Below are 22,669 nucleotides of genomic sequence, written 5' to 3'. Positions count from 1 at the left end.
AAAGTTTTTGGTGTCTTTGAAATGTTTGTAGATAAATTCAGGCAAAGAAATTATTAGATTGCGATCGTTTGGCTATGAACAATTTTGTTAAATCAGTTGAAGAATGTATACAGTACTATGTAATGAAAATTTTATTAGGCTCTAAAGGCACTATAAGTGGTGATGTTTTCTTTCAGTGTTTAAAAGCAGGAGTTAAAAGTCAAAAAAAGCAAGCCAGAAAGCATCTGTGTTAATGCAAATTAACTAACTGATAAGGTAGAGGCCGCTGAACCAGGGCTGTCTAAGAAACACATACGAGAAAATATGGGGTAATTCCTCTGTTTTGCCTAGAATCAACAAGAGTATTTGTATATTTTAAGTATTTAACTGCCCAGAAGGGGTGGACCTCTGTTTTTGTCTTTCAGATAATCAAAGAAAACTAATGCCAGCTGCACAGCATTCAACGTACCATGATTTACTGGCACAGTCAAAATTATGTTGTGTGTTCTATGTTCTGTCTTGTGGTGTTTGTCTCGTGGCCAGACTTGTTGTGTTTAATATTTTCATGAGATGGTCTGATTTGAAATCAAGCGGAAGTGTTGGATTGAAATGCAGATACTTGTTTTGTTCAACTTAGAATACAAAGTGTTTGGTTACATCAGAAAAATGTGATATACTACAGTCTAATACATTTTCTTAAGTAAGAGAAAGAAACTACATTGGCCAAATCTTTTAATTGTGAATTGTTGTTAAAATTTGCATACTGACAGTCTTTGGAAGCAAGGACATGAACAGTTAACCCACTCCCCATATTGTACAAGGGATCCTTCTGGCTACCTCAGACTTTTAGCCAGAGGGCTGGGGATGGTGGAAAGCTATTGGACTAGAGGTTATATTAAGTGAACTTCTCAATGTGGGTGTGCTTGTCCTGGCTTGTTGTTCCGAAGTTCTGTAATAAGGTTATTTTAATGAAAGGGTATATATGGCATACATTGAATAATAAGACTAATGTACTGTATAACAGTAATGTTTATGTGTTCATGGTATAAAAGAAGGTGTATAAGTAGAGAGTAAAAGTTTCCTTTGTAGGTTTTAAAAAAAAAAAAAGGCATGAAGGGAGAAAAAGAGAATAGCTAACATGCGCTGTATTTGCACTGTAAAAAACAAAAGAAATAGTATTTTTCAATTCACCTAAGTACTGTAGTGTAATCTCTATCATGAAAGTTGAACTTACAAATGTAGAATTAGATAAAAAAACTGCATTCACAAATAAAACAATGTAAAACTTTAGAGCCTACAAGTCCACTCGATCCTATTTCTTGTTCAGCCAATCGCTCAGACAAACAAGTTTGTTTACATTTGCAGGAGATAATGCTGCCTGCTTCTTGTTCAGAATGTCTCACCTGAAAGTGAGAACAGGTGTTCACATAGCACTGTTGCAAGATATTTACATGTCAGATGCGCTAAAGATTCATATGTCCCTTCATGCCTCAACCACCGTTCCAGAGGACATGCTTCCATACTGATGATGGGCTCTGCTCGATTACAATCCAAAGCAGTGTGGACTGATGCATGGTCATTTTCATCATTTGAGTCTGATGCCACCAGCAGAAAGTTGATTTTCTTTTTTGGTGGTTTGGGTTCTGTAGTTCTGGAGTGTTGCTCTTTTAAGACTTCTGATAGCATGCGCCACACTCATCCCTCTCAGATTTTGGAAGGTACTTCAGATTCTTAAACCTTGGGTTGAGTGCTCTAGCTATCTTTAGAAATCTTGCTTTGGTACCTTCTTTGTGAAATCTGCAGTGAAAGTGTTCTTAAAAGGAAGTGCCAAGTCATTATCCGAGACTGCCATAACATGAAATATATGGCAGAATGTGGGTAAAACAGAGCCGGAGACATACAATTCTCCCCTCCAAGTAGTTCAGTCACAAATTTAATTAATGTATTTTTTTTTTTAAAACGTCATCAGCATGGAAGCATGTCCTCTGGAATGGTGGTTGACGCATGAAGGAATGTACGAATGTTTAGCATATCTGGCACATAAATACCTTGCAATACTAGCTACAAAAATCCCTGTTCTCACTTTATGGTGACATTGTAAATAAAAAATAGGCAGCAGTATCTCCCGTAAATGTAAACAAACTTAGCAATTGGCTGAACAAGAAGTAGGACTGAGTGGACTTGTAGGCTCTAAAGTTTTACAATGTTTTGTTTTTGAGTGCAGTTATGTAACAAAAAAAATCTAGATTTGTAAATTGCACTTTCACAACAAAGATTGCACTACAGTACTTGTATGAGGTGAACTGAAAAATACTATTTCTTTTATCATTTTTACAGTGCAAATATTTGTAATAAAAATAATATAAAGTGAGAACTGCACACTTTGTATTCTGTGTTGTAACTGAAATCAATATATTTGAAAATGTAGAAAAACATCAAAAATATTTAATAAATTTAATTGGTATTCTATTGTTTAACAGTGCGATTGAAACTGCGATTAATCGCGAATAATTTTTTTGAGTTAATTGCGTGAGTTAACTGCGATTAATCAAACAGCCCTAATATTTACATTCAGGAAGGCTGGAAAAATCTCACTGACCCTTGGCTTCAAGAATAGCTACTACACACAGTGCATACCCATTCTCTTCATAAGGCAACTTCCTCTACAAATACTGGTTATTCACTGAGACATTTTAAATGCCAGGAGCAGGAAAAGGCTAACAAAGCATGTCAATCCTTTTCAAATGTCTCTTGAAGACCTCTGTCACCTGGGCATATCCTTTTTTAGCAATGAATATCAGTCAACTCCTTTAATGTAGCCTCAATTAATTTCCTCAGACTTGGTATCTGTGCTCTTTTCTGCAGCACCACCTCCAAAATAATAATATTCAGCCTTGAAGACTCCGACACATTCACTGCCCTGGGATGACAAAAAAATTGTATTTTTGGACAGGTATATAAAATTGTTCTCCCAGAAGCATTAGTGTCAGGGTGGGCAAGCAGACTGCACACCCAGGCTATTGAAATTTTATAATGATTTACAAGACTGTTATAATGACTGTACACAATATTCTCTAACAATTCATATACAGTGTAGTACCTCTTGCTTGGTACTTAATCTCTATGCTAATACAAACTTGCTAGTACCTTGTTTATCTTTTTTATTGCTCCTGTGCACTGGGATTCAAATCCTCCTCCTGATCTGGGTGATTAGTGCATTTGAATGCCACCCAATCACTAAAGCGGCAGAAAAATGTGAAAAAATCAAAATGAAAGGAAGCATTCACCACAAAATTACTGCTCATCACCAGCTACAGGTCTAATTTATGCTCTACATTTGGATGCTACAGCTCAAATAGTCTCTTCACTACTCTAGGAAATATATCAGCAGAGACAACAAAAATTAAGCATGTAACAAGTCTGAGCTGCAGCAATACTCAGCTTATGCATGCCAGGAGAGCCATCAGAAGAATTCCAGAGAACAAGGACGGACATGGTGACACCTTCATGTCAAGAGCTTGTAGTGACATTTTGTGTGTATATGAAGAAAGATCACTTACAGAAGTTTGGGGAGGGGAGAATGGTTCTAATAGCAAAGGAGGAGGAAAGTCCTGTAGTATCTTCAACATTCAATAGCCATTTCAGAGATCAATCTTATTGTACCCATCCGTTTGCTTAGAAGATCACACTGCATCACAATTGCGATTTCTCCCCTTTCTGCTGGAAAGCATGCCCACTGCACACCTGGTTGAGCTGGTCACCTTTTAGAAGGCTGTAGAAACACAAAGAACTGTCTCTCTCCCTCTCGCTCTCCACTTTACCCCTATATTTGTCAATATGCCATTTTTCTACACATCCCCAGAAGAGCACATTACAAGGAGCTATATACTCTCATACATTCATAACTTCCAAAATCAGGTGCAAGAAACTGGAGGTTATCTGCCATCCCCGCAAAAATGCAATGGCTCCAGAAAGCTAGTTATGAGGGAAAGTGCGTAAGTGTTCAGTCAACAAGTATGAAGATCATGTGGCATTTTTTGAGTTTGACACCAAAGAAGATCATTCCGAATATCTAAACACCAAACCCTCGAGTTAGCTGTCAAATCTGACAGCTAAGGCGGCGTGATCCTCACTGGCAGAACACTCCACACTAATGTTTCTTAGCCCTATCTAAGGCATCTTAACCCAGACCACTAGAGTTATTAAACTGATGTCTTATGTATATAGCATCTATTCCTTCATAATAAAGTTGCCATTTTGCTGACTGGTGTTGCTGAGGTTCTATTTGTCCCATAGACTCAAGTCAGAAAGGTAGAAGTTTGGAAAGTTACAAGCAAGTGAAAACGAGATTAGAAAGGAAGCATTCATGCCACCTAGCAGTCAGTGCTGCTGTCATTACTGCACTATGAATGTATCTCTTTACAAGCAAAATGAGATGAACAGGCTGCTTTCAAGTATGTTTTTTTTTCACCTTGTAACATGGCAACAATGCAAAGTGCCACTATAAATATGTTGTGTGGGAAGGTAACGCCTTTGTCTGACCAGACTTAGCACTTTCCCCCTCTGGCCGTGGCGGGCCTGGGGTAAATCTGCCCCACTCTGGGCAGTGTTTGTCTTCCCTCTTCTGTGCTCCTTTGGCCGTATTTTCAGGGTAGGCCTCGGGGTCAGCCTACGGGGTGATACGCCACGAAACAAAAAGGAAAAGAGTCTCACAAACAAAGAGTCTCTTTCCTTGCCTTCTCAGTGGGGCAGGGTGTTGTCCTGTTGCTTGCCCAGGGGTGTCTGTCCTAGCAGACACTTGGATTGGTTTCCCCTATGGGAAGGAGCACAGCCTCTCACCCTGGAGAAGCCTATTTCCCTGCTGCCACTAGCCTGTATCTCTCTCTCTCCCCCACTTGCTCTCACCAGAGGAGGCATTTTAAAAGGTCTCAGGCAGCTCTTAATTGGATTCAGGTGTCCCTAACTGACCTGAGGTAACCCCTTCTCAGCTTGTAGGAAAAGGGGCCTTTAACATTCTAAGGCTAACACGCAGGTCTTACAGGAGGGTGCTCCCCGCCCATCCCACTCCGCCCTCTGGGCCCTCTAGACCTTTTCCTCAGGCCCCTGTCCCGTAAGCCCCCGGGCCGTCCCACCTGTATGCCTTGAGCCGGCTGCACGACCTGCCTGTTGCCACATAGTGAGGGTGAGGAACCCCATTGGGCCAGCCTGTATTCTAACCTAGTCCCATGGCCCGCTGGGGATATCAGCTGGCGGCTCCTTCACGGAGTTGTGAGAACGGACATGCACTTGGGGCAGTTCACTTCCATCCCTGACTCCTGTCCCTTTTGCAGCATGAGGGAGACCCTGGAGCATGCCTGTCTTGAGCGCGCCAGGTTACAGCCCCTATTCCGGCTTCTCCTGGACCTCCTTTTATGTTTTGGCTACACTTCTCCTCCCACCTCTTTATATATGCACACTCTATCTGTGGCCCCACAAAGTTGCAGGACATGCTCGTCAACCTCCTCTTCGCGATGGCCAAAGTGGCTATCTATAAAACCAGGAGAGAATGTTGGCTGAGAGGGTTCTCTACAACTGTGGGGCCTATTTCCAGTCCTCCCTGCGTTCATGTCTCCGGGCAGAGTTTCTCTGGGCAGCATCCGCTGGTTTCCTTGACACCTTTGAGGAGCCATGGGCGCTGTCCGGGATTCTCTGCTCGGTGTCCTCTTCGGGGATCACTAGTTTTGACCCTTTGACCCTCACACCCATCCTTGTTATTTTTCTGTTGCCCACCATAATTATTTGAGCCCCGGGTTCAGGTGGATGCTCCCCATAGGCTGCTCTCTACCTCCCGCAACCTAATATGAGCATCTTGCAGCCCTCTGGCCTGACTTTGTCACAGTTGTTAGCTGTGTGGTGAGCTCTCTAAATGATCTGAAAATCAAAAAGGAATCATGCAAAAAGTAGAAACATGGATGGATTGCCAAGGAGGATACAAAAGAATAGCACAAGCATATAGAGACAAAATCAGAAAGACTAAGGCAAAAAAGGAGAAAGAGGAAGGAAAACATAGGTCCTCTACTTGGTCAGGAAGGAGAGCTAATACTTGATGACATCAAGATGGCTGAGGTGTTTAATGCCTATTTTGCTGCAGTCTTCGTTAAAAAGGTTAATGGTGACCAGATACTCAACACAATAAATATTAATCGCTAGTGGGAACGCAAGACAAAATAGGGAAAAAACAAGTTAAAGAATATTTAGCTATGTTAGATGTGTTCAAGTCAACAGGGCCTGATAAAATTCATCCTAGGGTACTTAAGGAACTAGCTGAAGCCATCTCAGAACTGCTAGTAATTTCTTTGAGAACTCAAAGAGGATAGATGAAGTCTCAGAGGACTGGAGAAGGGCAAATGGAAAACCTATCTTTAAAGAAAGGAACAAAGCGGACCCAGGGAATTATAGACTGGTCAGCCTAATTTTGATACATAGCAAGATACTGGAACAAATTAATAAACAATCCATAAGCACCTAGAGGACAATAGGGTTATAAGGAATGATCGGCATGGGTTTGTCAAGAACAAATCATGCCAAACCAATCTAATTTCCTTCTTTGACAAGGTTACTGGCCTATTGGATCGGAGGTAAGCAATACACTTGATATATCTTTATTTTAGTGAGGCTTTAAGGTGGGTGCATAACTGGTTGAAAGAGGTCCAGTTGCATATAGAGATGAAAAGTCCCTTTACTTTATCTTATGCAGTTTGCCATCCTCCTCTCCCACTTTTTTAAAGCCTCTCCATCCTCCTCCACTGGCCCAGTTGGTGTATGATTTTTACTGTCCTTTGTTAATTTTACATTAACATAAGAATGGCCATACTAGTCAGACCAATGGTTGACTGTGCGCTGTGTGAAGAAGTACTTCCTTTGTTTTAAACCTGCTGCCTATTTATTTCATCGAGTGACCCTCGTTCTTGTGTTATGATGAAGTGAAGGAATAAATAACACTTGCCTATTATTTCTCTACAGCATTTGTGATTTTATATACTTCTATATTCCCCCTCCTACCCCCCATCATCTCCCTTGTATGCTGAATGGTGCTAGTCTTTCTAATCTCTCCTCATATAGAAGCTGTTCCGTACTCCTACTCATTTTCGTTGCCCTTTTCCAATTCTAACTTTTTTTTTTGAGCGAGGCGACCAGAATGGCATGCAATATTCAAAGAGTGGGCCTACTATGCATTTATATAGTGGCATTATATTTTCGTTTTATTATCCATCCCTTTCCTAAAGGTTCCCAACATTGCTCTACACCTCCCTGTTGCCCTTTTATTACTAGAACAAGTTTTGATGGTAGCCTCCCCACATTAAATACTTTGTCCTTTTCTGTTAGTTGCCCAGGCATAAAATGAAATTGGCTGAAATTCAGTTAACACATTCTGTATTTCTTCGAAGTCCAATAGCTATTGTACGGCTCTTTCTTCAGGGCCCTGTCAGCATTTTAGTCCTGATATCAGTGGTTTGTAAGTGCTCTCAAACTTCAACTGAATCATATTTGGCTCGATTCCACTGATTAGCTCCAGATTAGTCACTGACCTGGTTGATAGCCCATATTCTGCAAATATGAGGAAGCACTGCCTCCTTCCCTAAAGCTCCAACTATTGTTATTACAGTCAGTCTTGGACTAGTTGAAATCCCTTAGGAGTGCTGAGCAGTGGCATTTTACAGGCTGCTTCTATATGCAAAAAACATTGTGATCTACCTTCCAACTTGCCCATGAGGTCTATAGCAGCAGAGGGCCATTAGGGGCTGTTACAATGCCTTTAGGCTATTAAGGGCATCAGATCTATAAATCTCTTCCAATCCTGCCCGTGCTATTGAGCGGCTTATCTAGTGTCTCATAGAGACCGTGGCATGGATGTAGACTAGCTAACAGACTCAACCCAGACAAGTCTGAGTAATGCTTACAGGATAGAGGAAACAATCAGGGGAAATGGTGGAAATTATGTCACCTCCCTGATCAATGGGAGCCACCTTCACTGACCCTGTTTCAGTCCATTACTAAGACCCCTGAAGTTGTCCTTGGTTTTGTTAAAACTTCATGCATGTAAGAGATACTTCCCATGTGGGCTGCACTAAATGAACATTCCCTAGAATCCTGCCAGATGCCTTGGTCGTTTTCTCAAATCCCTCTTCCTTGCTTCGACACCCAAGGGGCTGTTTGCTATTCTGCTCTGAGTCAGACATCTCAAAGACTATTTTCTTTTCCCCTGCTTTGTGGCTCCCTTTCAATAGCTTGTCAGGCTAATGGTCCTCTGCTTCTTAATCTGTTCATTTCATATCCATCCAGGGCAAAGCATCTGTCAGCAATGGTGAGATTGAACAGCTCCATACAAATTTCCCTTCCTTATTGCCACCTTCTCCCATCTTCCTCCTCTATACCAACACCTTCAACAGATGTGTGAGCCGCTGTAAGTCCTCCTGAAGCTTACATTTCATGCATGTGTAGCCCCCTCCTGATTTTGCCCGTCTTCCAGAAACAGCAACACTAAGGGAATGTCTACACTCCAATCAGAGGTGTAACTGCAGCATGTGTAGGCACAGTAGCAATGAAACCAGGGAAGTACACATTTTACAAGCCTGCTTGGGACTTGGGGAATGTACTCAAGTGGCTAGCCCATGCTGCCAAGGCTTCATTGCTATCATTATTTGAGCTAGCTAGAGCAAAGGCAGCTCACGAATGTCTACATTGCTAGACTCAAACCTCTGATTACAGTGTAAACCAGGGGTCGGCAACCTTTCAGAAGTGGTGTGCCGAGTCTTCATTCATTCACTCTAATTTAAGGTTTCGCATGAAATACATTTTAACGTTTTTAGAAGGTCTCTTTCTGTAAGTCTATATTATATAACTAAACTATTGTGGTATGTAAAGTAAACAAGGTTTTCAAAATGTTTAAGAAGCTTCATTTAAAATTAAATTAAAATGCTGATCTTTCACTGCCAGCCTGGGGTTCTGTTCACCTAGGCCAGCAGCGGGCTGAGTGGGGCCTGTGGCTGGGATGCCGGCTGGCAAGGGGCTTGCAGCCGGGACCCCAGACTGAGGGTGGGTGGCAGGGGATTCAAGGGTCAGGGCAGAGGGCTGGGGGTGTGGGGGGGGGGTTCAGGACAGAAGGCTGGATGGGGGGGGTTCAAGGGTCAGGGCAGAAGGCTGTGGGGGGGGGCGTTCAGGGGTCAGGGTAGAGGGCTGCGGTGCTCGGCTCGTGGGGGTGCTTCCAGCTCCCTGCCCTGAGCAGCTCATGGCAGGGGGCAGGAAGGGATATGCCCTGTTCTACTCCCTTCCCCCAAGCCCTGTCCCTACCTCTTCTCTGCCTCCTCTACAGAGCAGCAAGCACACTGCCACTCTTCCCCCTCTCCCTTGCAAGGGCCATCACCTGATCGGCGCAGGGAAGGAGAGGAGATGGGGCAGGAAAGCAACACGCTGGGGAAAGAAGCAGGGGAGGGGGGAAGCTTGGCTGCCCAGGACCAAGCTTTTGCCTCCTGCACCCACAGGGGAGAGCGGTGGGGCTGAGGGCCAGGACCGCGGCAGTCAGCAGTGTGCCACTCAAAATCGGCTTGCATGCAGTGTTTGGCACGTGTGCCATAGGTTGCCGATCCCTGGTGTAAACATACCCTTGGTCATCTGCATCTGACTGTCTTAGCTCTTTCATTTGCCATTTTAATGTCCTTATTTCTCCTAATTTCTTCCTGTCTAAAATCAGTCTGTGGCCAACTAACTTGATATTCCTCCTTGTCTTGCCTATAAAGAGGAGGGTTGTGGTAATTTTTTCCTAGTAAAGAAATGCAACAAATAAGGATTTGCCTTACAGTAACAAGCAGAAGTACAAGATGAGCATAGAGGGGGATGAAAACCAGGTTTCCTTCCCCTCTTGTAGTACAATTACATACATACAGCCCTCACCTGCACACAAGGATTCATCAGAATTGCACATTTAATCTCTGCAGTACACTTATTTTACTAGCAGCATAAATTTCATCCTGCCATTAGAAAGCCAGATTATCAGTAACTTTATATATAAAGAATTAGAATATCATGGAGACAAATGCATTATATGAAACTTCCCCAAGAGATGTTCAGATCTAATTCCAGGGAAGTGCCTGCTTTTCACTCAGTTTTCCACCTGGACCAATGGGGCTCCAAGAAGCAAACTAACTTGTCCAGAGCTCCAACGCAAAGAAGTGCATGGCTCACCAGGGAGTTTAACCCAGGATGCTTCTGGTTACAGGTCCTCTGTTGTAGGCTTTAAACTACAAGAGTCCTTGAGAAAATAAGGCTCATCTTGAGGCTCTGGTCATACCATTATTCCTTTGTCTGAGCTATGATCTGAGATTATAAAATATCTATAGGAGCTCAGATGCAGCGTTCTTACCTATCTGAAGAGGGTCTTTGACAGCTCGCATCCGGAACAGCTGCTCCCCCCGCTGGAACTCATCTGCACTGCCATTCGCCAGGCAGGAGTACAACCTAAGAAAAGCAAACATAGTTCCCTTTCAAACACAATCTTCACTGGAAAAAAGCAGAGCTGCATCCCATTCCCAACCTACGGGAGCACCAAGTGTTCACTGCTTTGAATTCATAAGGATAGTTTTAGCCAAGACACATGAAAGGGCGCAACATGAAATTTGGAGAATTTGTTAAACTGGTTATTTGGGTAGATGAGGCATAAGAGATAAGTGACTACAGTAAACAGTTCTGCCTCCATAGCACAATAGAATGAAGATCCATTGTAAGTGGCTCTGTGGTTCTGTATGAGAGAGAGACAGATGCATCATTTAGAAACGGTCCAGCTGATGCACTATCAGACCTGGTTATCAGTCTTCCATAGCTGCTGTTCTTTATCTTTTGTTTTTGCTAGGGATTTGGGGTGAGTGGGTAGGAATGTTATTTGATCCCCTCATCTCAAAAATCTGAAGTTAGTATTTTAAGAATTGGGCCAGCAATTTAATATTGAACACATCTGAAAAAATATTTGGTTCACAAACTATATGAGCAATTCAAATTAATCTTTAGATTAAAATCTTAAGATTTTGTTAATGGCATTCTTCACAAAATGTGAAGAGCACTTTTCCTCACTTAAAAACTACATTCATAGCTAATTAAGTTTAAAAAGAAATGTATTAACTATTGTTTCTACAGTGCTTTGATCCTGTAAAAGAGGCATATATATTTTTATGCAGGCTTAATGCAAATCGACTACACAGATTTTATTTTAAATTTAAAAAAATTCAGCTGGGATGAAGGATGAGAAATTTCATACCTTTCTCAAGAATGATTCTTCAGGGCTGAGGGATGAAATAGGGATTTAGAATGCAACCGCTCTTTCAAATTTATGGTAGTTGTGATGTTGCTCTGGCAAAAAAGCCAGGAGGTCAGTAGTTGCAATTTCAATATTTTGAGCAGTTAATGACTGTCTCCAATTTTGTTAATACAGTGGTCATTATATTTTTTGAACATCTGTACACCATCTTCTTTTTGTGTCTTAAATAAGTTAGGTTTTGTTGAAAGTCATTCTTGCTTCATTTTTAAAGTGGGGACCATCATTTTTGGTCATTTTTCTCTAACACCTTATCTACAAAAATCATTAATCTCTGTCTAACTGATCCTGTGAGTAATCACTGACATTTCTAGACATTTTACCAGGGATGGTAAGTAATTACCAGAGGCGATTTTTTCCCAGGTAAAATCATGGTTTTTACCTCTTTGGGAAAAACTAGTTAGTCACAGTTTAAGGCATTTTCTATTTTAAAAACTGTTTCGTTAATGACCACCACATTATACTTAGTTTTAATTACATATTCAAATTGTGGTTACACAAGGCAGCAGATTCGCAGATTAATTTAGGATTGTACAAATAAAAATAAAACTGCAGTGGGAGCAATATCAATACACAAGTTATGCATGTCATAATTCACATTTCAGTATTTAATCATATATAAACAAAAGTAAAAAACATTTGATTGTATGAAAACCACAGTACAGAGTTGTAGGCTTGAAGTATTAATCAGAAGCATGCAGAGTTGCAGATCATCAGTCCAGGTCCATTTGGGCACACAGCATTCTTTAGCATTCTTTGATGTAGTGGATAGACCGAGTCTATTCCTCAGTTTTGAATGGATGTATCCAAAGTTTGAAAAAAAACTGTTCTGTGCTTGCGGGACACTATGCAATTCCCCCCCCACACACACACACACTTTCCTGGTTCAAACTGGGTTTAAGCCGGTATTTACTGTACCCTGTCCTAAACCAGTTTTTCCCCAGGAAATTGCTAACCCTGCATGTTACCATAAAGGCTTTGAAGTTAAACCTTCTACAGAGACTCAGCTTTACAGGCCCTTTTTCAGTTCCCAGTGTCACTGGTTCCAAATATGTACCATGACTACAGATTCCTTTTTAAGGGACAGTCACCAAAATGCTTAATGAGATTTGCAATCATTGCACTCGTCAGACAAGTTATTGGATTTTTTTACGGTCATCACATAGTGAAACTAGCTGCCTGTATTCCTCTATAGCTCTACTGTGCACATCTGGGACTCCTCCTCCTGTAGGGATCTTCCCCAGCCTGTGAGACATGTTTACTCTCATCTAAGTAGTGAAAGGAATTCCTGGAGCACTGCTTTACTAGAGGGTTCTGGCTGCACACTGAATGCACACGCTCGCATCCCACAACTGGAGAGATTTATGGGAAATTCCTGAAGAACCACCCAATAGTCAAAATTCCAAAAGAACCAAAAGCAGAAAGATTATTGATCAAATAACCATTGATATATTTGAAACCATGTAAGAAATCAAACCACTTCTCTGGCCCACCACCCAGGAGTTGAATTGCTGTGACTAAGGGTACACCTACACAACTAGCAGAAATGAGTCTCAGAGCTTGGGTCTACAGACTTGGGCTCACACTACAGCACTAAAAATGTGGATCAACATTTGGGCTTGGGCTGGAGCTTGGACTATGATGCCCTAGGATGGGCTTCAGAGTCCAAGCTCCAGACCAAGCCACAACATCTACACAACTGTTTTTAGTGCCAGAGCGCAAGCCCAAGTCTTAGTCTCACTGCCACAGGCACCCTGAAAGACCTCCACAGGAATTCATGGCTCTTTCAGAATTTCAGATCTGTTAAATCCTGCTTCTTCAGCAACAGATTCAAACTAGGGAAAAACCCACACAAAATGTGCCTAAGATGTAAGCATTAGAATGGTACAAAGAGAGTGAGGGATCCCAATTTGATCCAGGACTCTCCTTTATTGAGATCAATTTGTTTCAAAGCACATATGCGACCAGAACAGAATATATTACCTGATGTCCTCCTCGTTCTCTGGGAAGCTCCAGAAGGCGATCCGAAGCTGCAGCTGTTCAGGTACGGGGGGGTAGACTTTCTCCACTACCTCGAATGGAATGTGAAATGCCACCTGCTTCGCAGAGAGTTCCACCAGTGGAATCACCAAACCATCTAACAGGACAAGCAATATTAGATACAATTACCCATAGATAGAGCCAAACTAATCAGAGGCTGAAACAGAAGGAATGGAAGCTACTCCTCTTATTTCTCTCCTCCAATTGGGTTTAGATACAAGGGAGTGGCAGCATAAAACTTTTCTGGAGAGTCACCTGCCAATCCAATGTCTGTTCCCAGCCCCAGGGCACAGGAGTTGCACACTCTTGTGAACCCATCTGCTTGTGTGTAGAGAGTTCTGTTGGCCCAATAAGGCTTCAATGACCCAGATGTTTTGTAACCTGGGCATGCTGAATCATGCCAGACTTTTTATTGAAAAGGTAACAAATTACGTCACGTACTTCTGTTAGAACCCTGTGAGGAGTATCCTGAAGGTGGTTAGGCTTTTTTTCCCATTTACTAGATGAGAAATTGCATGTTTTCGTTATGGTATAACCCAAAAAACAGCACAACCCCCCTCTGCTGGTTCCGAATCAGTTTAACATACCCAGAGACTTCACTAATTATACTGGTGGACTACAATAGTCAGTGCTACAAAGAGATGCAGATTTTTATTTTAATGTCTGGGGTTCTTCCCACAGGCTCTTCGATGGCCCCAATGAATCTTAATAAGAGGGTTAGATTCTCATATCTAAAAATCCCAGTAAGCGAAAACATTATCTTCCCTTCCATCCCCAGAAACTTTAAAATGGAGGAAGGATGAGCTTGTGGCTAAAGCAAAGGAAGGGGAGTCAGGAGACCAAGGTTCTAATCCCAGTTTTGTCAGTCTGTGACCTTGGGCTAACCTTACTTTCCCCAACTATAAAATGGACATATTATTTCCTAACTTATAAGAGCTCTGCAAGGCTAAATTGAAACCTGTAAAGTACTCATAGTTCCACATACTCCAGGAGCCGTATGATTGCATGATACAGGTGTTTCATGGTAACCAGAAAGGAGAAACTTTCCACGGGATTCAGCTGCAATACTCTGACATCTCATGTTCCCCCTTTCCAGAAAATTGGTAAGGAAAAAACTGTATTATGATAGGATTTTGTTTATTCCACACAAAATACCACCAATTGTGACTGGTAATGTCTGTGTATCTGCAGTTAATAAGTAGGCACTATTTATTAGTGCAGAGGTTACTTTTAGCAGTACCACTGGGAATATGGTACTGCCAAATTTGTCAAGAGCGCCTAGATCACCAGCTTCCCAATCCACACCAACTCACCTACAGCTCTTTCATCCTCTTCTTTAATCTATAGAAGGGAATTGGTTATATAACTTAAGATCCCTCCCTTTCACATATCAACCACAACAAAATAATTACTGAACTGAACTATATCCTGTAGCCTGCTTTGCTCTATTCATCTCAGATGGCCTGGCTGGGAACAAAGCCTTTTTTTTTTCCTTCTTCAAAATAGCTCCTGAGACTCCAGCCAGAAGCCTGGTCTACACTACGCGTTTAAACCGGTTTTAGGAGCTTTAAACCGATTTAACGCCACACCCGTCCACACTAAGAGGCCCTTTATATAGGTGTAAAGGGCTCTTTAAACCGGTTTCTGTACTCCTCCCTAACGAGAGGAGTAGCGCTAATATCAGTATTACCATATCGGATTAGGGTTAGTGTGGCCGCAGATCGACGGTATTGGCCTCCGGGCGGTATCCCACAGTGCACCACTGACCGCTCTGGACAGCAATCTGAACTCGGATGCAGTGGCCAGGTAGACAGGAAAAGCCCCGCGAACTTTTGAATATTTCCTGTTTGCCCAGCATTGAGCTCCGATCAGCACGTGTGGTGATGCAGTTAAAAATCAAAATAAAGAAAGAGCTCCCGCATGGACCATGCGTACGTGATCGCTGTAAAGGCAGGCAAATCTGTTCTATCAGCGCTCCGTTACAGAAGACGAATTAAAAAACATTTTAAAAAAATCTCCAGACAGACGCCATAGCAGGGACTCAGCGCACTGCTGCGTGACAAGCGTAACGAAAAGCCAAGGAATCAAATGGACGCTCATGGACTGGAGGACTCAAGCTATCCCACAGTTCCTGCAGTCTCTCTGAAAAGCATTTGCATTCTTGGCTGAGCTCCAAATGCTTCTAGGGACAAACACAGTGTCCGCGGTGGGTCAGGGCATAGCTCAGCAATTTACGCAACCCCCCACCCACCCCCAGAAGTGAAAGGGAAAACAATCCTCTCTTGACTCTTTTACATGTCACCCTATCTTTACTGAATGCTGCAGATAGACACGATGCTGCAGCACTCAACACCAACATCCTTGCTCACCCCCTGCCATGGGTGGCTGATGGTGCAATAAAACTGATATCCATTGTCATCATCAGCCTATTGGCACATGGGGCAGTGCAAAAGGACTGGTAACCATGCCGACTAGCATCAGTTAGGTCGATCAAGGGTGCCTGCCCCTAATTTTTCCTGGTAGATGGTGCAATATGGCTGGTAACCATCCTCATCATAGCAACAGGGGGCTGAGCTCCATCAGCCCCCACCCTTCATGTGTAAAGAAAAGATTCAATTGCCCCTGGACTAGCAGAGGGATGCTGGGCTCCTCTCCTCCACACTCCTTAATGTCCTGTCTGGACTATCATAGCAGCTGGAGGCTGCCTTCCACTCATTTCTCACTAACAAGTCAGTGTGTCTTATTCCTGCATTCTTTATTACTTCATCACACAAGTGGGGGGACAATGCTATGGTAGCCCAGGAAGGCTGGGGGAAGAACGTAATGAACAGGTGGGGTTGTTGCAGGAGCACCCCATGTGAATAGCATACAGAAATAGCATAATTTCTGAGGATCTGACACAGAGCAGCTGTGCTCTCTGGTTCTCTGATACAGTGGTTTTCTAGTACACTTGCCCATATTCTAGGCAGGACTGATTCTATTTTTAGATACCAAAAAGGAGGGATTGACTCAGGGAGTCATTCCCAATTTTGGCTTTTGCGCCCCTGGCTGATCTCAGCCAGGGGCACTTATGACAGCAGCAAATGGTGCAGTGCAAAAGGACTGGTAGCCACGATCATCTTATTACCAATTTATGGTATGGTAGATGGTGCAATATGGCTGGTAACCATCTCTGCTGTCATGCAAAAGCAAAAGCATGCTGCTGTGTAGCACTGCTGAATCGCCTCTGTGAGTGGCATCTAGTACACATACGGTGACAGTCACAAAAGGCAAAACAGGCTCCATGATTGCCATGCTATGGCATCTGCCAGGGCAATCCAGGGAAAAAAGGCACGAAATGCTTGTCTGCTGTTGCTTTCCCAGCGGAAGGAGTGACTGACGACATTTACCCAGAACCACCTGCGACAATGATTTTTGCCCCATCAGGCACTGGGATCTCAACCCGGAAATTCCAAGGGGCGGGGGAGGCTGCGGGAACTATGGGATAGCTACAGAATAGCTACCCACAGTGCAATGCTCCAGAAATCGACGCTAGCCTCGGACCGTGGACGCACACCACCGATTTAATGTGTTTAGTGTGGCCGCGCACACTCGATTTTATACAATCTGTTTTGCTAAACCGGTTTATGTAAATTCGGAATAATCCCGTAGTGTAGACGTACCCAGAGACTCCTCACAACTGGTGACCTTGAGCTTTCAGGATCAGACTGTAGACGATGGAGGGAAGCCACAGGGGCAGGGGCGGCTCTAGGCATTTTGCCGTCCCAAGCACGGCAGGCAGGCTGCCTTCGGCAGCTTGCCTGCGGGAGATCCCCGGTCCCGTGAATTTGGCGGCACCCTGCGGGAGGTCCGCCGAAGCAGCGCGACCAGCGGACCCTCCGCAGGCATGCCGCCGAAGGCAGCCTGCCTGCCGCCCTCGCGGCAACCAGCAGAGTGCCCCCCCGGCTTGCCGCCCCAAGCACGCGCTTGGCGTGCTGGTGCCTGGAGCCGCCCCTGCACAGGGGGATTAAATTAGCTGATCTCCAGTCATATTAATCATTCATTAATATTAAAATGTCCAGCGGTCCCAACCAGGATCAGGGCAGGATTGTGCTGGGTACTTCACAAACACATCACAAGACAGTCCCTGCCTCAAAGAGTTTATAATGCTTCATATGCATGAAAGACTCTCTCTGAACTCATCTGGAAGGCCAATTCACAATGGCTAGCTTGTGGGGCAGATAGGGAATGGCTGGCACTTCGTAACAAATGTTACGATCACCAAGTCCATCGAATGCAATATGAGGCAGGGATCCTGTGGGAGAAAAATATTATGCGATCATTAATGCTCTACTTAACTTGTGATATTGTGGAAATTGCAGATGACACAACATTAAGTTTCCACCACAATTTTTACAGAAGGGGGCCCCACACTCTGGCTGACAGCAGAAAATTGCAGAAAAATAAGAATGGACTTTATTACTGCAAATAAGGTCCATTATTACTTTTCCACAATTTTCCAGGACTTGTCCACAGCTCAGCTGCAATTTTTTGACAATCATCCTGCAATTCAAGTAGGGCCATAGCAATCACAATAAAAAACTGTATCATAATACATATGCAGAAGGAGGCTGACCTATGGTTGCCTGTGAAACCTTAATTCAGGCATTCCCTAAAACTTTTGAGTTCTCAGCTTTCAAATTAAACAACTTTCTTTTAACCTATTTAATGTAATATTATATATACACACACACTAGGGCTGTCAAATGATTAAAAAAATTAATCGCAATTAATTGCACTGTTAATAGAATACCAATTTAAATATATTATAAATATTTTTGGATGTTTTTCTACATTTTCAAATGTATTGATTTCAATTACAACACAGCATACAAAGTGTAGAGTACTCACTTTACATTAATATTTTTTATTACAAATATTTGCACTGTAAAAAATACAGCCAAAGTCAAAGCATGAAGAGGCATATGAATATTTAGCTTATCCGGCACGTAAATACCAGCTATCACAGTGCCACGCGAACGTCTTTCTCCCTTTCAGGTGACATTGTAAATAATAAGCAGGCAGCATTATCTCCCGTAAATGTAAACAAAGTTGTTTGTCTTAGTGTTTGGCTGAACAAGAAGCAGGACTGAGTGGACTTGTAGGCTTTTTTTTTTTTTTTGGAAGTTGCAGTTATGTAAAAAAAAATTCTACATTTGTAAGTTGCACTTTCATGATACAGTAAAGAGATTGCACTACAGTACTTGTATAAGGTGAACTGAAAAATACTACCTCTTGTTTCTTTTTCACAGTGCAAATATTTTTAATAAAATATAAAGTGAGCACTCTACACTTTGTATTCTGTTTGTAATTGAAATCAATATACTTGCAAATGAAGAAAAACATACACAAGTATTTATAATAAATTTAAACTGGTATTTTATTAATAGTGTGATTAAAACTGTGATTAATCATAGTCAATTTTTTAAATCAAGTTAATTTGTTTTGAGTTAATCACTTGAGTTAACTGCGATTAATTGACAGCCCTAATATATACATATCAGTGTATGGTTTTAGTCCTCTCACTGCCACCTCTGTTTAGATTGTTTGTTCTTAAGTGAAGGGGCACAGTGCCTCTGCACATATCTGTCTAGCACCCAGCGCAACGGAACCCTGATCCTGACTGGGAGCACTTGGTGCTAGGGTAATACAAACATTAAATAATTACCCAAGAACAGGAGTGCCTTATGAAGGGGACGAACAATACAGTCAGATACATTTTATATATGTAGATCAGCCAATACATTTTTTAACTATCAGACAAAGGGAATCTGATTCCACAACTACTCAGAGGCCTGGTCTACACTACACGTTTAAACCGGTTTTAGGAGCATTAAACCGATTTAACGCCACACCCGTCCACACTAAGAGGCCCTTTATATCAATATAAAGGGCTCTTTAAACCAGTTTCTACGGTTTCCACCCTAACGAGAGGAGTAGCGCTAATATCGGTATTAGTGTTAGGGTTAGTGTGGCCGCAAATCGACAGTATTGGCCTCCGGGCGGTATCCCACAGTGCACCACTGACCGCTCTGGACAGCAATCTGAACTCGGATGCAGTGGCCAGGTAGACAGGAAAAGCCCCGCGAACTTTTGAATATCATTTCCTGTTTGTCCAGCGTGGAGCTCCGATCAGCACGGGTGGCGATGCAGTCCGAAATCAAAATCCAAAAAGAGCTCCAGCATGGACCATACGATGACTTGCATCTGAAGAAGTGGGTATTCACCCACGAAAGCTCATGCTGCAAAACGTCTGTTAGTCTATAAGGTGCCACAGGATTCTTTGCTGCTTTTCCAGATCCAGACTAACACGGCTATCCCTCTGATACTTGAGACCATACGGATGTGATCGCTGTATGGGCAGGCAAATCTGTTCTATCAGAGCTCCGTTACAGAAGACAAAATTCCAAAGCATTTTTAAAAAATCTCCAGACAGAGGCCACAGCAGGGACTCAGCACAATGCTGCGTGACAAACGTAACGGAAAGCCAAAGAATCAAATGGACGCTCATGGAGGGAGGGAGGGGGGACTGAGGACTCAAGCTATCCCACAGTTCCTGCAGTCTCCGAAAAGCATTTGCATTCTTGGCTGAGCTCCCAATGCCTGTAGTGTCAAACACATTGTCCGTGGTGGTTCAGAGCATAGCTCGTCAATTTACCCCCCTCACCCACCCCCAGAAGTAAAAGGGAAAAAAATCCTCTCTTGACTCTTTTAAATGTCACCCTATGTTTACTGAATGCTGCTGATAGACGCGATGCTGCAGCAGTCAATGGCAGCATCCTCGCCCCCCCCCCTCCTTGGTGGCTGATGGTACAATATGGCTGATATCCATCGTCATCATCAGCCTTGTGGCAGATGGTGCATGCAGTACAATAGGACTGGTATCCGTCCTCATCATCAGCCCGTGAGTGCTCCTGGCTGGCCTCCGGTGAGGTCGGCTGGGGGCGCCTGGGTAAAAAACTCCTGATCATTCCCAGTATATGGTACAGAACGCCTGGTAACCATCTTCATCATAGCAACAGGGGGCTGAGCTCCATCAGCCCCCACCCTTCATGTGTAAAGAAAAGATTCTGTTCTGCCTGGACTATCATAGCAGCGGGATGCTGGGCTCCTCTCCCCCACACTGCTTAATGTCCTGTCTGGACTATCATAGCAGCTGGAGGCTGCCTTCCCCTCATTTTATCTCACTAACAAGTCACTGTTTCTTATTCCTGCATTCTTTATTACTTCATCACACAAATGGGACGACACTGCAATGGTAGCCCAGGAAGGCTAGGGGAAGAGGGAATCAACAGGTGGGGTTGTTGCCGGGGCACCCCCTGTGAATGGCAAACAGCTCATCATTTCTGCAGGATCTGACACGGAGCGGCTGTGCTCTCTGGTTCACTGATACACTGGTTCTCTAGTACACTTGCCCCATATTCTAGGCAGGACTTATTCTATTTTTAGGTACCATAAAGGAGGGATTGACTCAGGGAGTCATTCCCATTTTTGTCTTTTGCACCCCCGGCCGATCTCAGCCAGGGCACCTATGACAGCAGCAGATGGTACAGCACAGAAGGACTGGTAACCGTCATCTCATTGCCAATTTACAATGGCATGGTAGATGGTACAGAACGGCTGATAACCATCTCTGTTATCATGCAAAAGCAAATGAATGCTGCTGTGTAACGCTGCTGAATCGCCTCTGTCAGCGGTATCTAGTACACATACGGTGACAGTGACAAAAGGCAAAACAGGCTTCGTGGTTGCCATGCTAATGGCGTCTGCCAGGGCAATCCAGGGAAAAAGGGTGCGAAATGATTGTCTGCCGTTGCTTTCCCAGAGGAAGGAGTGACTGACGACATTTACCCAGAACCACCCGCGACAATGATTTTTGCCCCATCAGGCACTGGGATCTCAACCCAGAATTCCAAGGGGCGGGGGAGACTGCGGGAACTATGGGATAGCTACGGAATAACTACCCACAGTGCAACGCTCCAGAAATCGATGCTAGCTTCGGACTGTGGACGCACACCACCGAATTAATGTGCTTAGTGTGGCCGCGTGCACTCGATTTTATACAATCTGTTTTACTAAACCGGTTTATGTAAAATCAGAATAATCCCGTAGTGTAGACGTACCCAGAGTAGCAGAGATCCAGCCTACTCTGCAGTCTTGAAACTGCAGCCCTGGGCCCTAAAACCAGAGATCCCGGAATGGCCTTATCTCGAAGCACCCCACTGCTTTGCTGAGACCCACTCCCATCCCCCCACTGGGACAGCAGCCCTGGTCAGACACTGCCCACTCCGCAACCCCCCCCGCCCAAAACCTCCTTTGTCTAGTGCCTAATTAATACAGTTTCAGATATTCCATGTTTTATGTCTCTTAATCTCCCTAACCAGCTTTTAAACCTCCGCTGGCAGGCAGAATGTAAACCAATCCAGCCCCAGCCTCTCGGCAACATTTCAAAGGAAAACCCAAGCACTGATATCACCAAGCGCTTTCCCTCACTCTGCCCAGAGACAGTCCTCCAGTCAGAACAGTCGGCACTCTTAACTTGAGAGGACGGGATAGGATGGGATGAAAATGCACGCAGCAGAACAGCCCAGATTTCCCCCAACACAAACAGGCCTGTCAAATTGAGGGATCACATGAACACAGATGGAAAGAGCATACACAGCTTTCAAACCTCTACATTTCTGATCATCCGATTACACTGAAATTACTAGACATGCTAAGCAGCATTCCCTTTGATTACAGGGGCAGTTAATGGAGTCAATCCTTTACAGACTAGCATTGTTTTTCCAACACCAGAGGGATGTGAAACAGTGACCTTTAATCTGCATTGAAGGGGGGGGTCCCCTTTTTGTGGTGAATTAATCTCATCCTTAAATCCAAAATCTGAGCATAACTGAATTACAAAAGAAAGGGGGTGTCCCTTCCTTTACATTTAACAGTGAAACCAGAGTTTGGAGGAGGATAGATCAGACCTATTCTCATTTTCTGTCAAGTGCTTCCTACCATCTGGAACTGTCTGGCCTACTCTCACTGAAGGACTGTCTGGATATGTAGACTCTCTACTCAGACCCTATGTTACCAGCACTCCCAGCTATCTCCGTGACACCACTGATTTCCTGAGAAAACTACAATGCATTGGTGACCTTCCAGAAAACACCATCCTAGCCACCATGGATGTAGAGGTTCTCTACACAAACATCCCACACACTGATGGAATACAGGCTGTCAGGAACAGTATCCCTGATGATGCCACAGCACAACTGGTTG

At 43.5% G+C, this 22,669-nt stretch overlaps 1 protein-coding gene across 3 annotated transcripts in view; it reads right to left on the bottom strand.

Annotated features, from left to right (window-relative positions):
• ZSWIM8 (zinc finger SWIM-type containing 8) overlaps positions 1 to 22,669 on the bottom strand; it is a 168,390-nt gene that overhangs the window by 80,788 nt on the left and 64,933 nt on the right. For all 3 annotated transcript variants that reach the window (XM_045023766.1, XM_045023767.1, XM_045023768.1), the window contains exons 2-3: positions 13,307 to 13,460; positions 10,379 to 10,473 (exon numbers count right to left, since the gene is read on the bottom strand). In XM_045023766.1, coding sequence (XP_044879701.1) covers positions 10,379 to 10,473; positions 13,307 to 13,460 — 249 coding nt within the window. The remainder of the gene's footprint in view (positions 1 to 10,378; positions 10,474 to 13,306; positions 13,461 to 22,669) is intronic.

Source organism: Mauremys mutica, chromosome 7 (assembly GCF_020497125.1).
Source record: "Mauremys mutica isolate MM-2020 ecotype Southern chromosome 7, ASM2049712v1, whole genome shotgun sequence".
Classification (NCBI taxonomy): Eukaryota; Metazoa; Chordata; order Testudines; family Geoemydidae; genus Mauremys; species Mauremys mutica.
The sequence above is the reverse complement of the archived record's forward strand: the minus strand, read 5'-3'. Positions and strand labels throughout refer to the sequence as shown.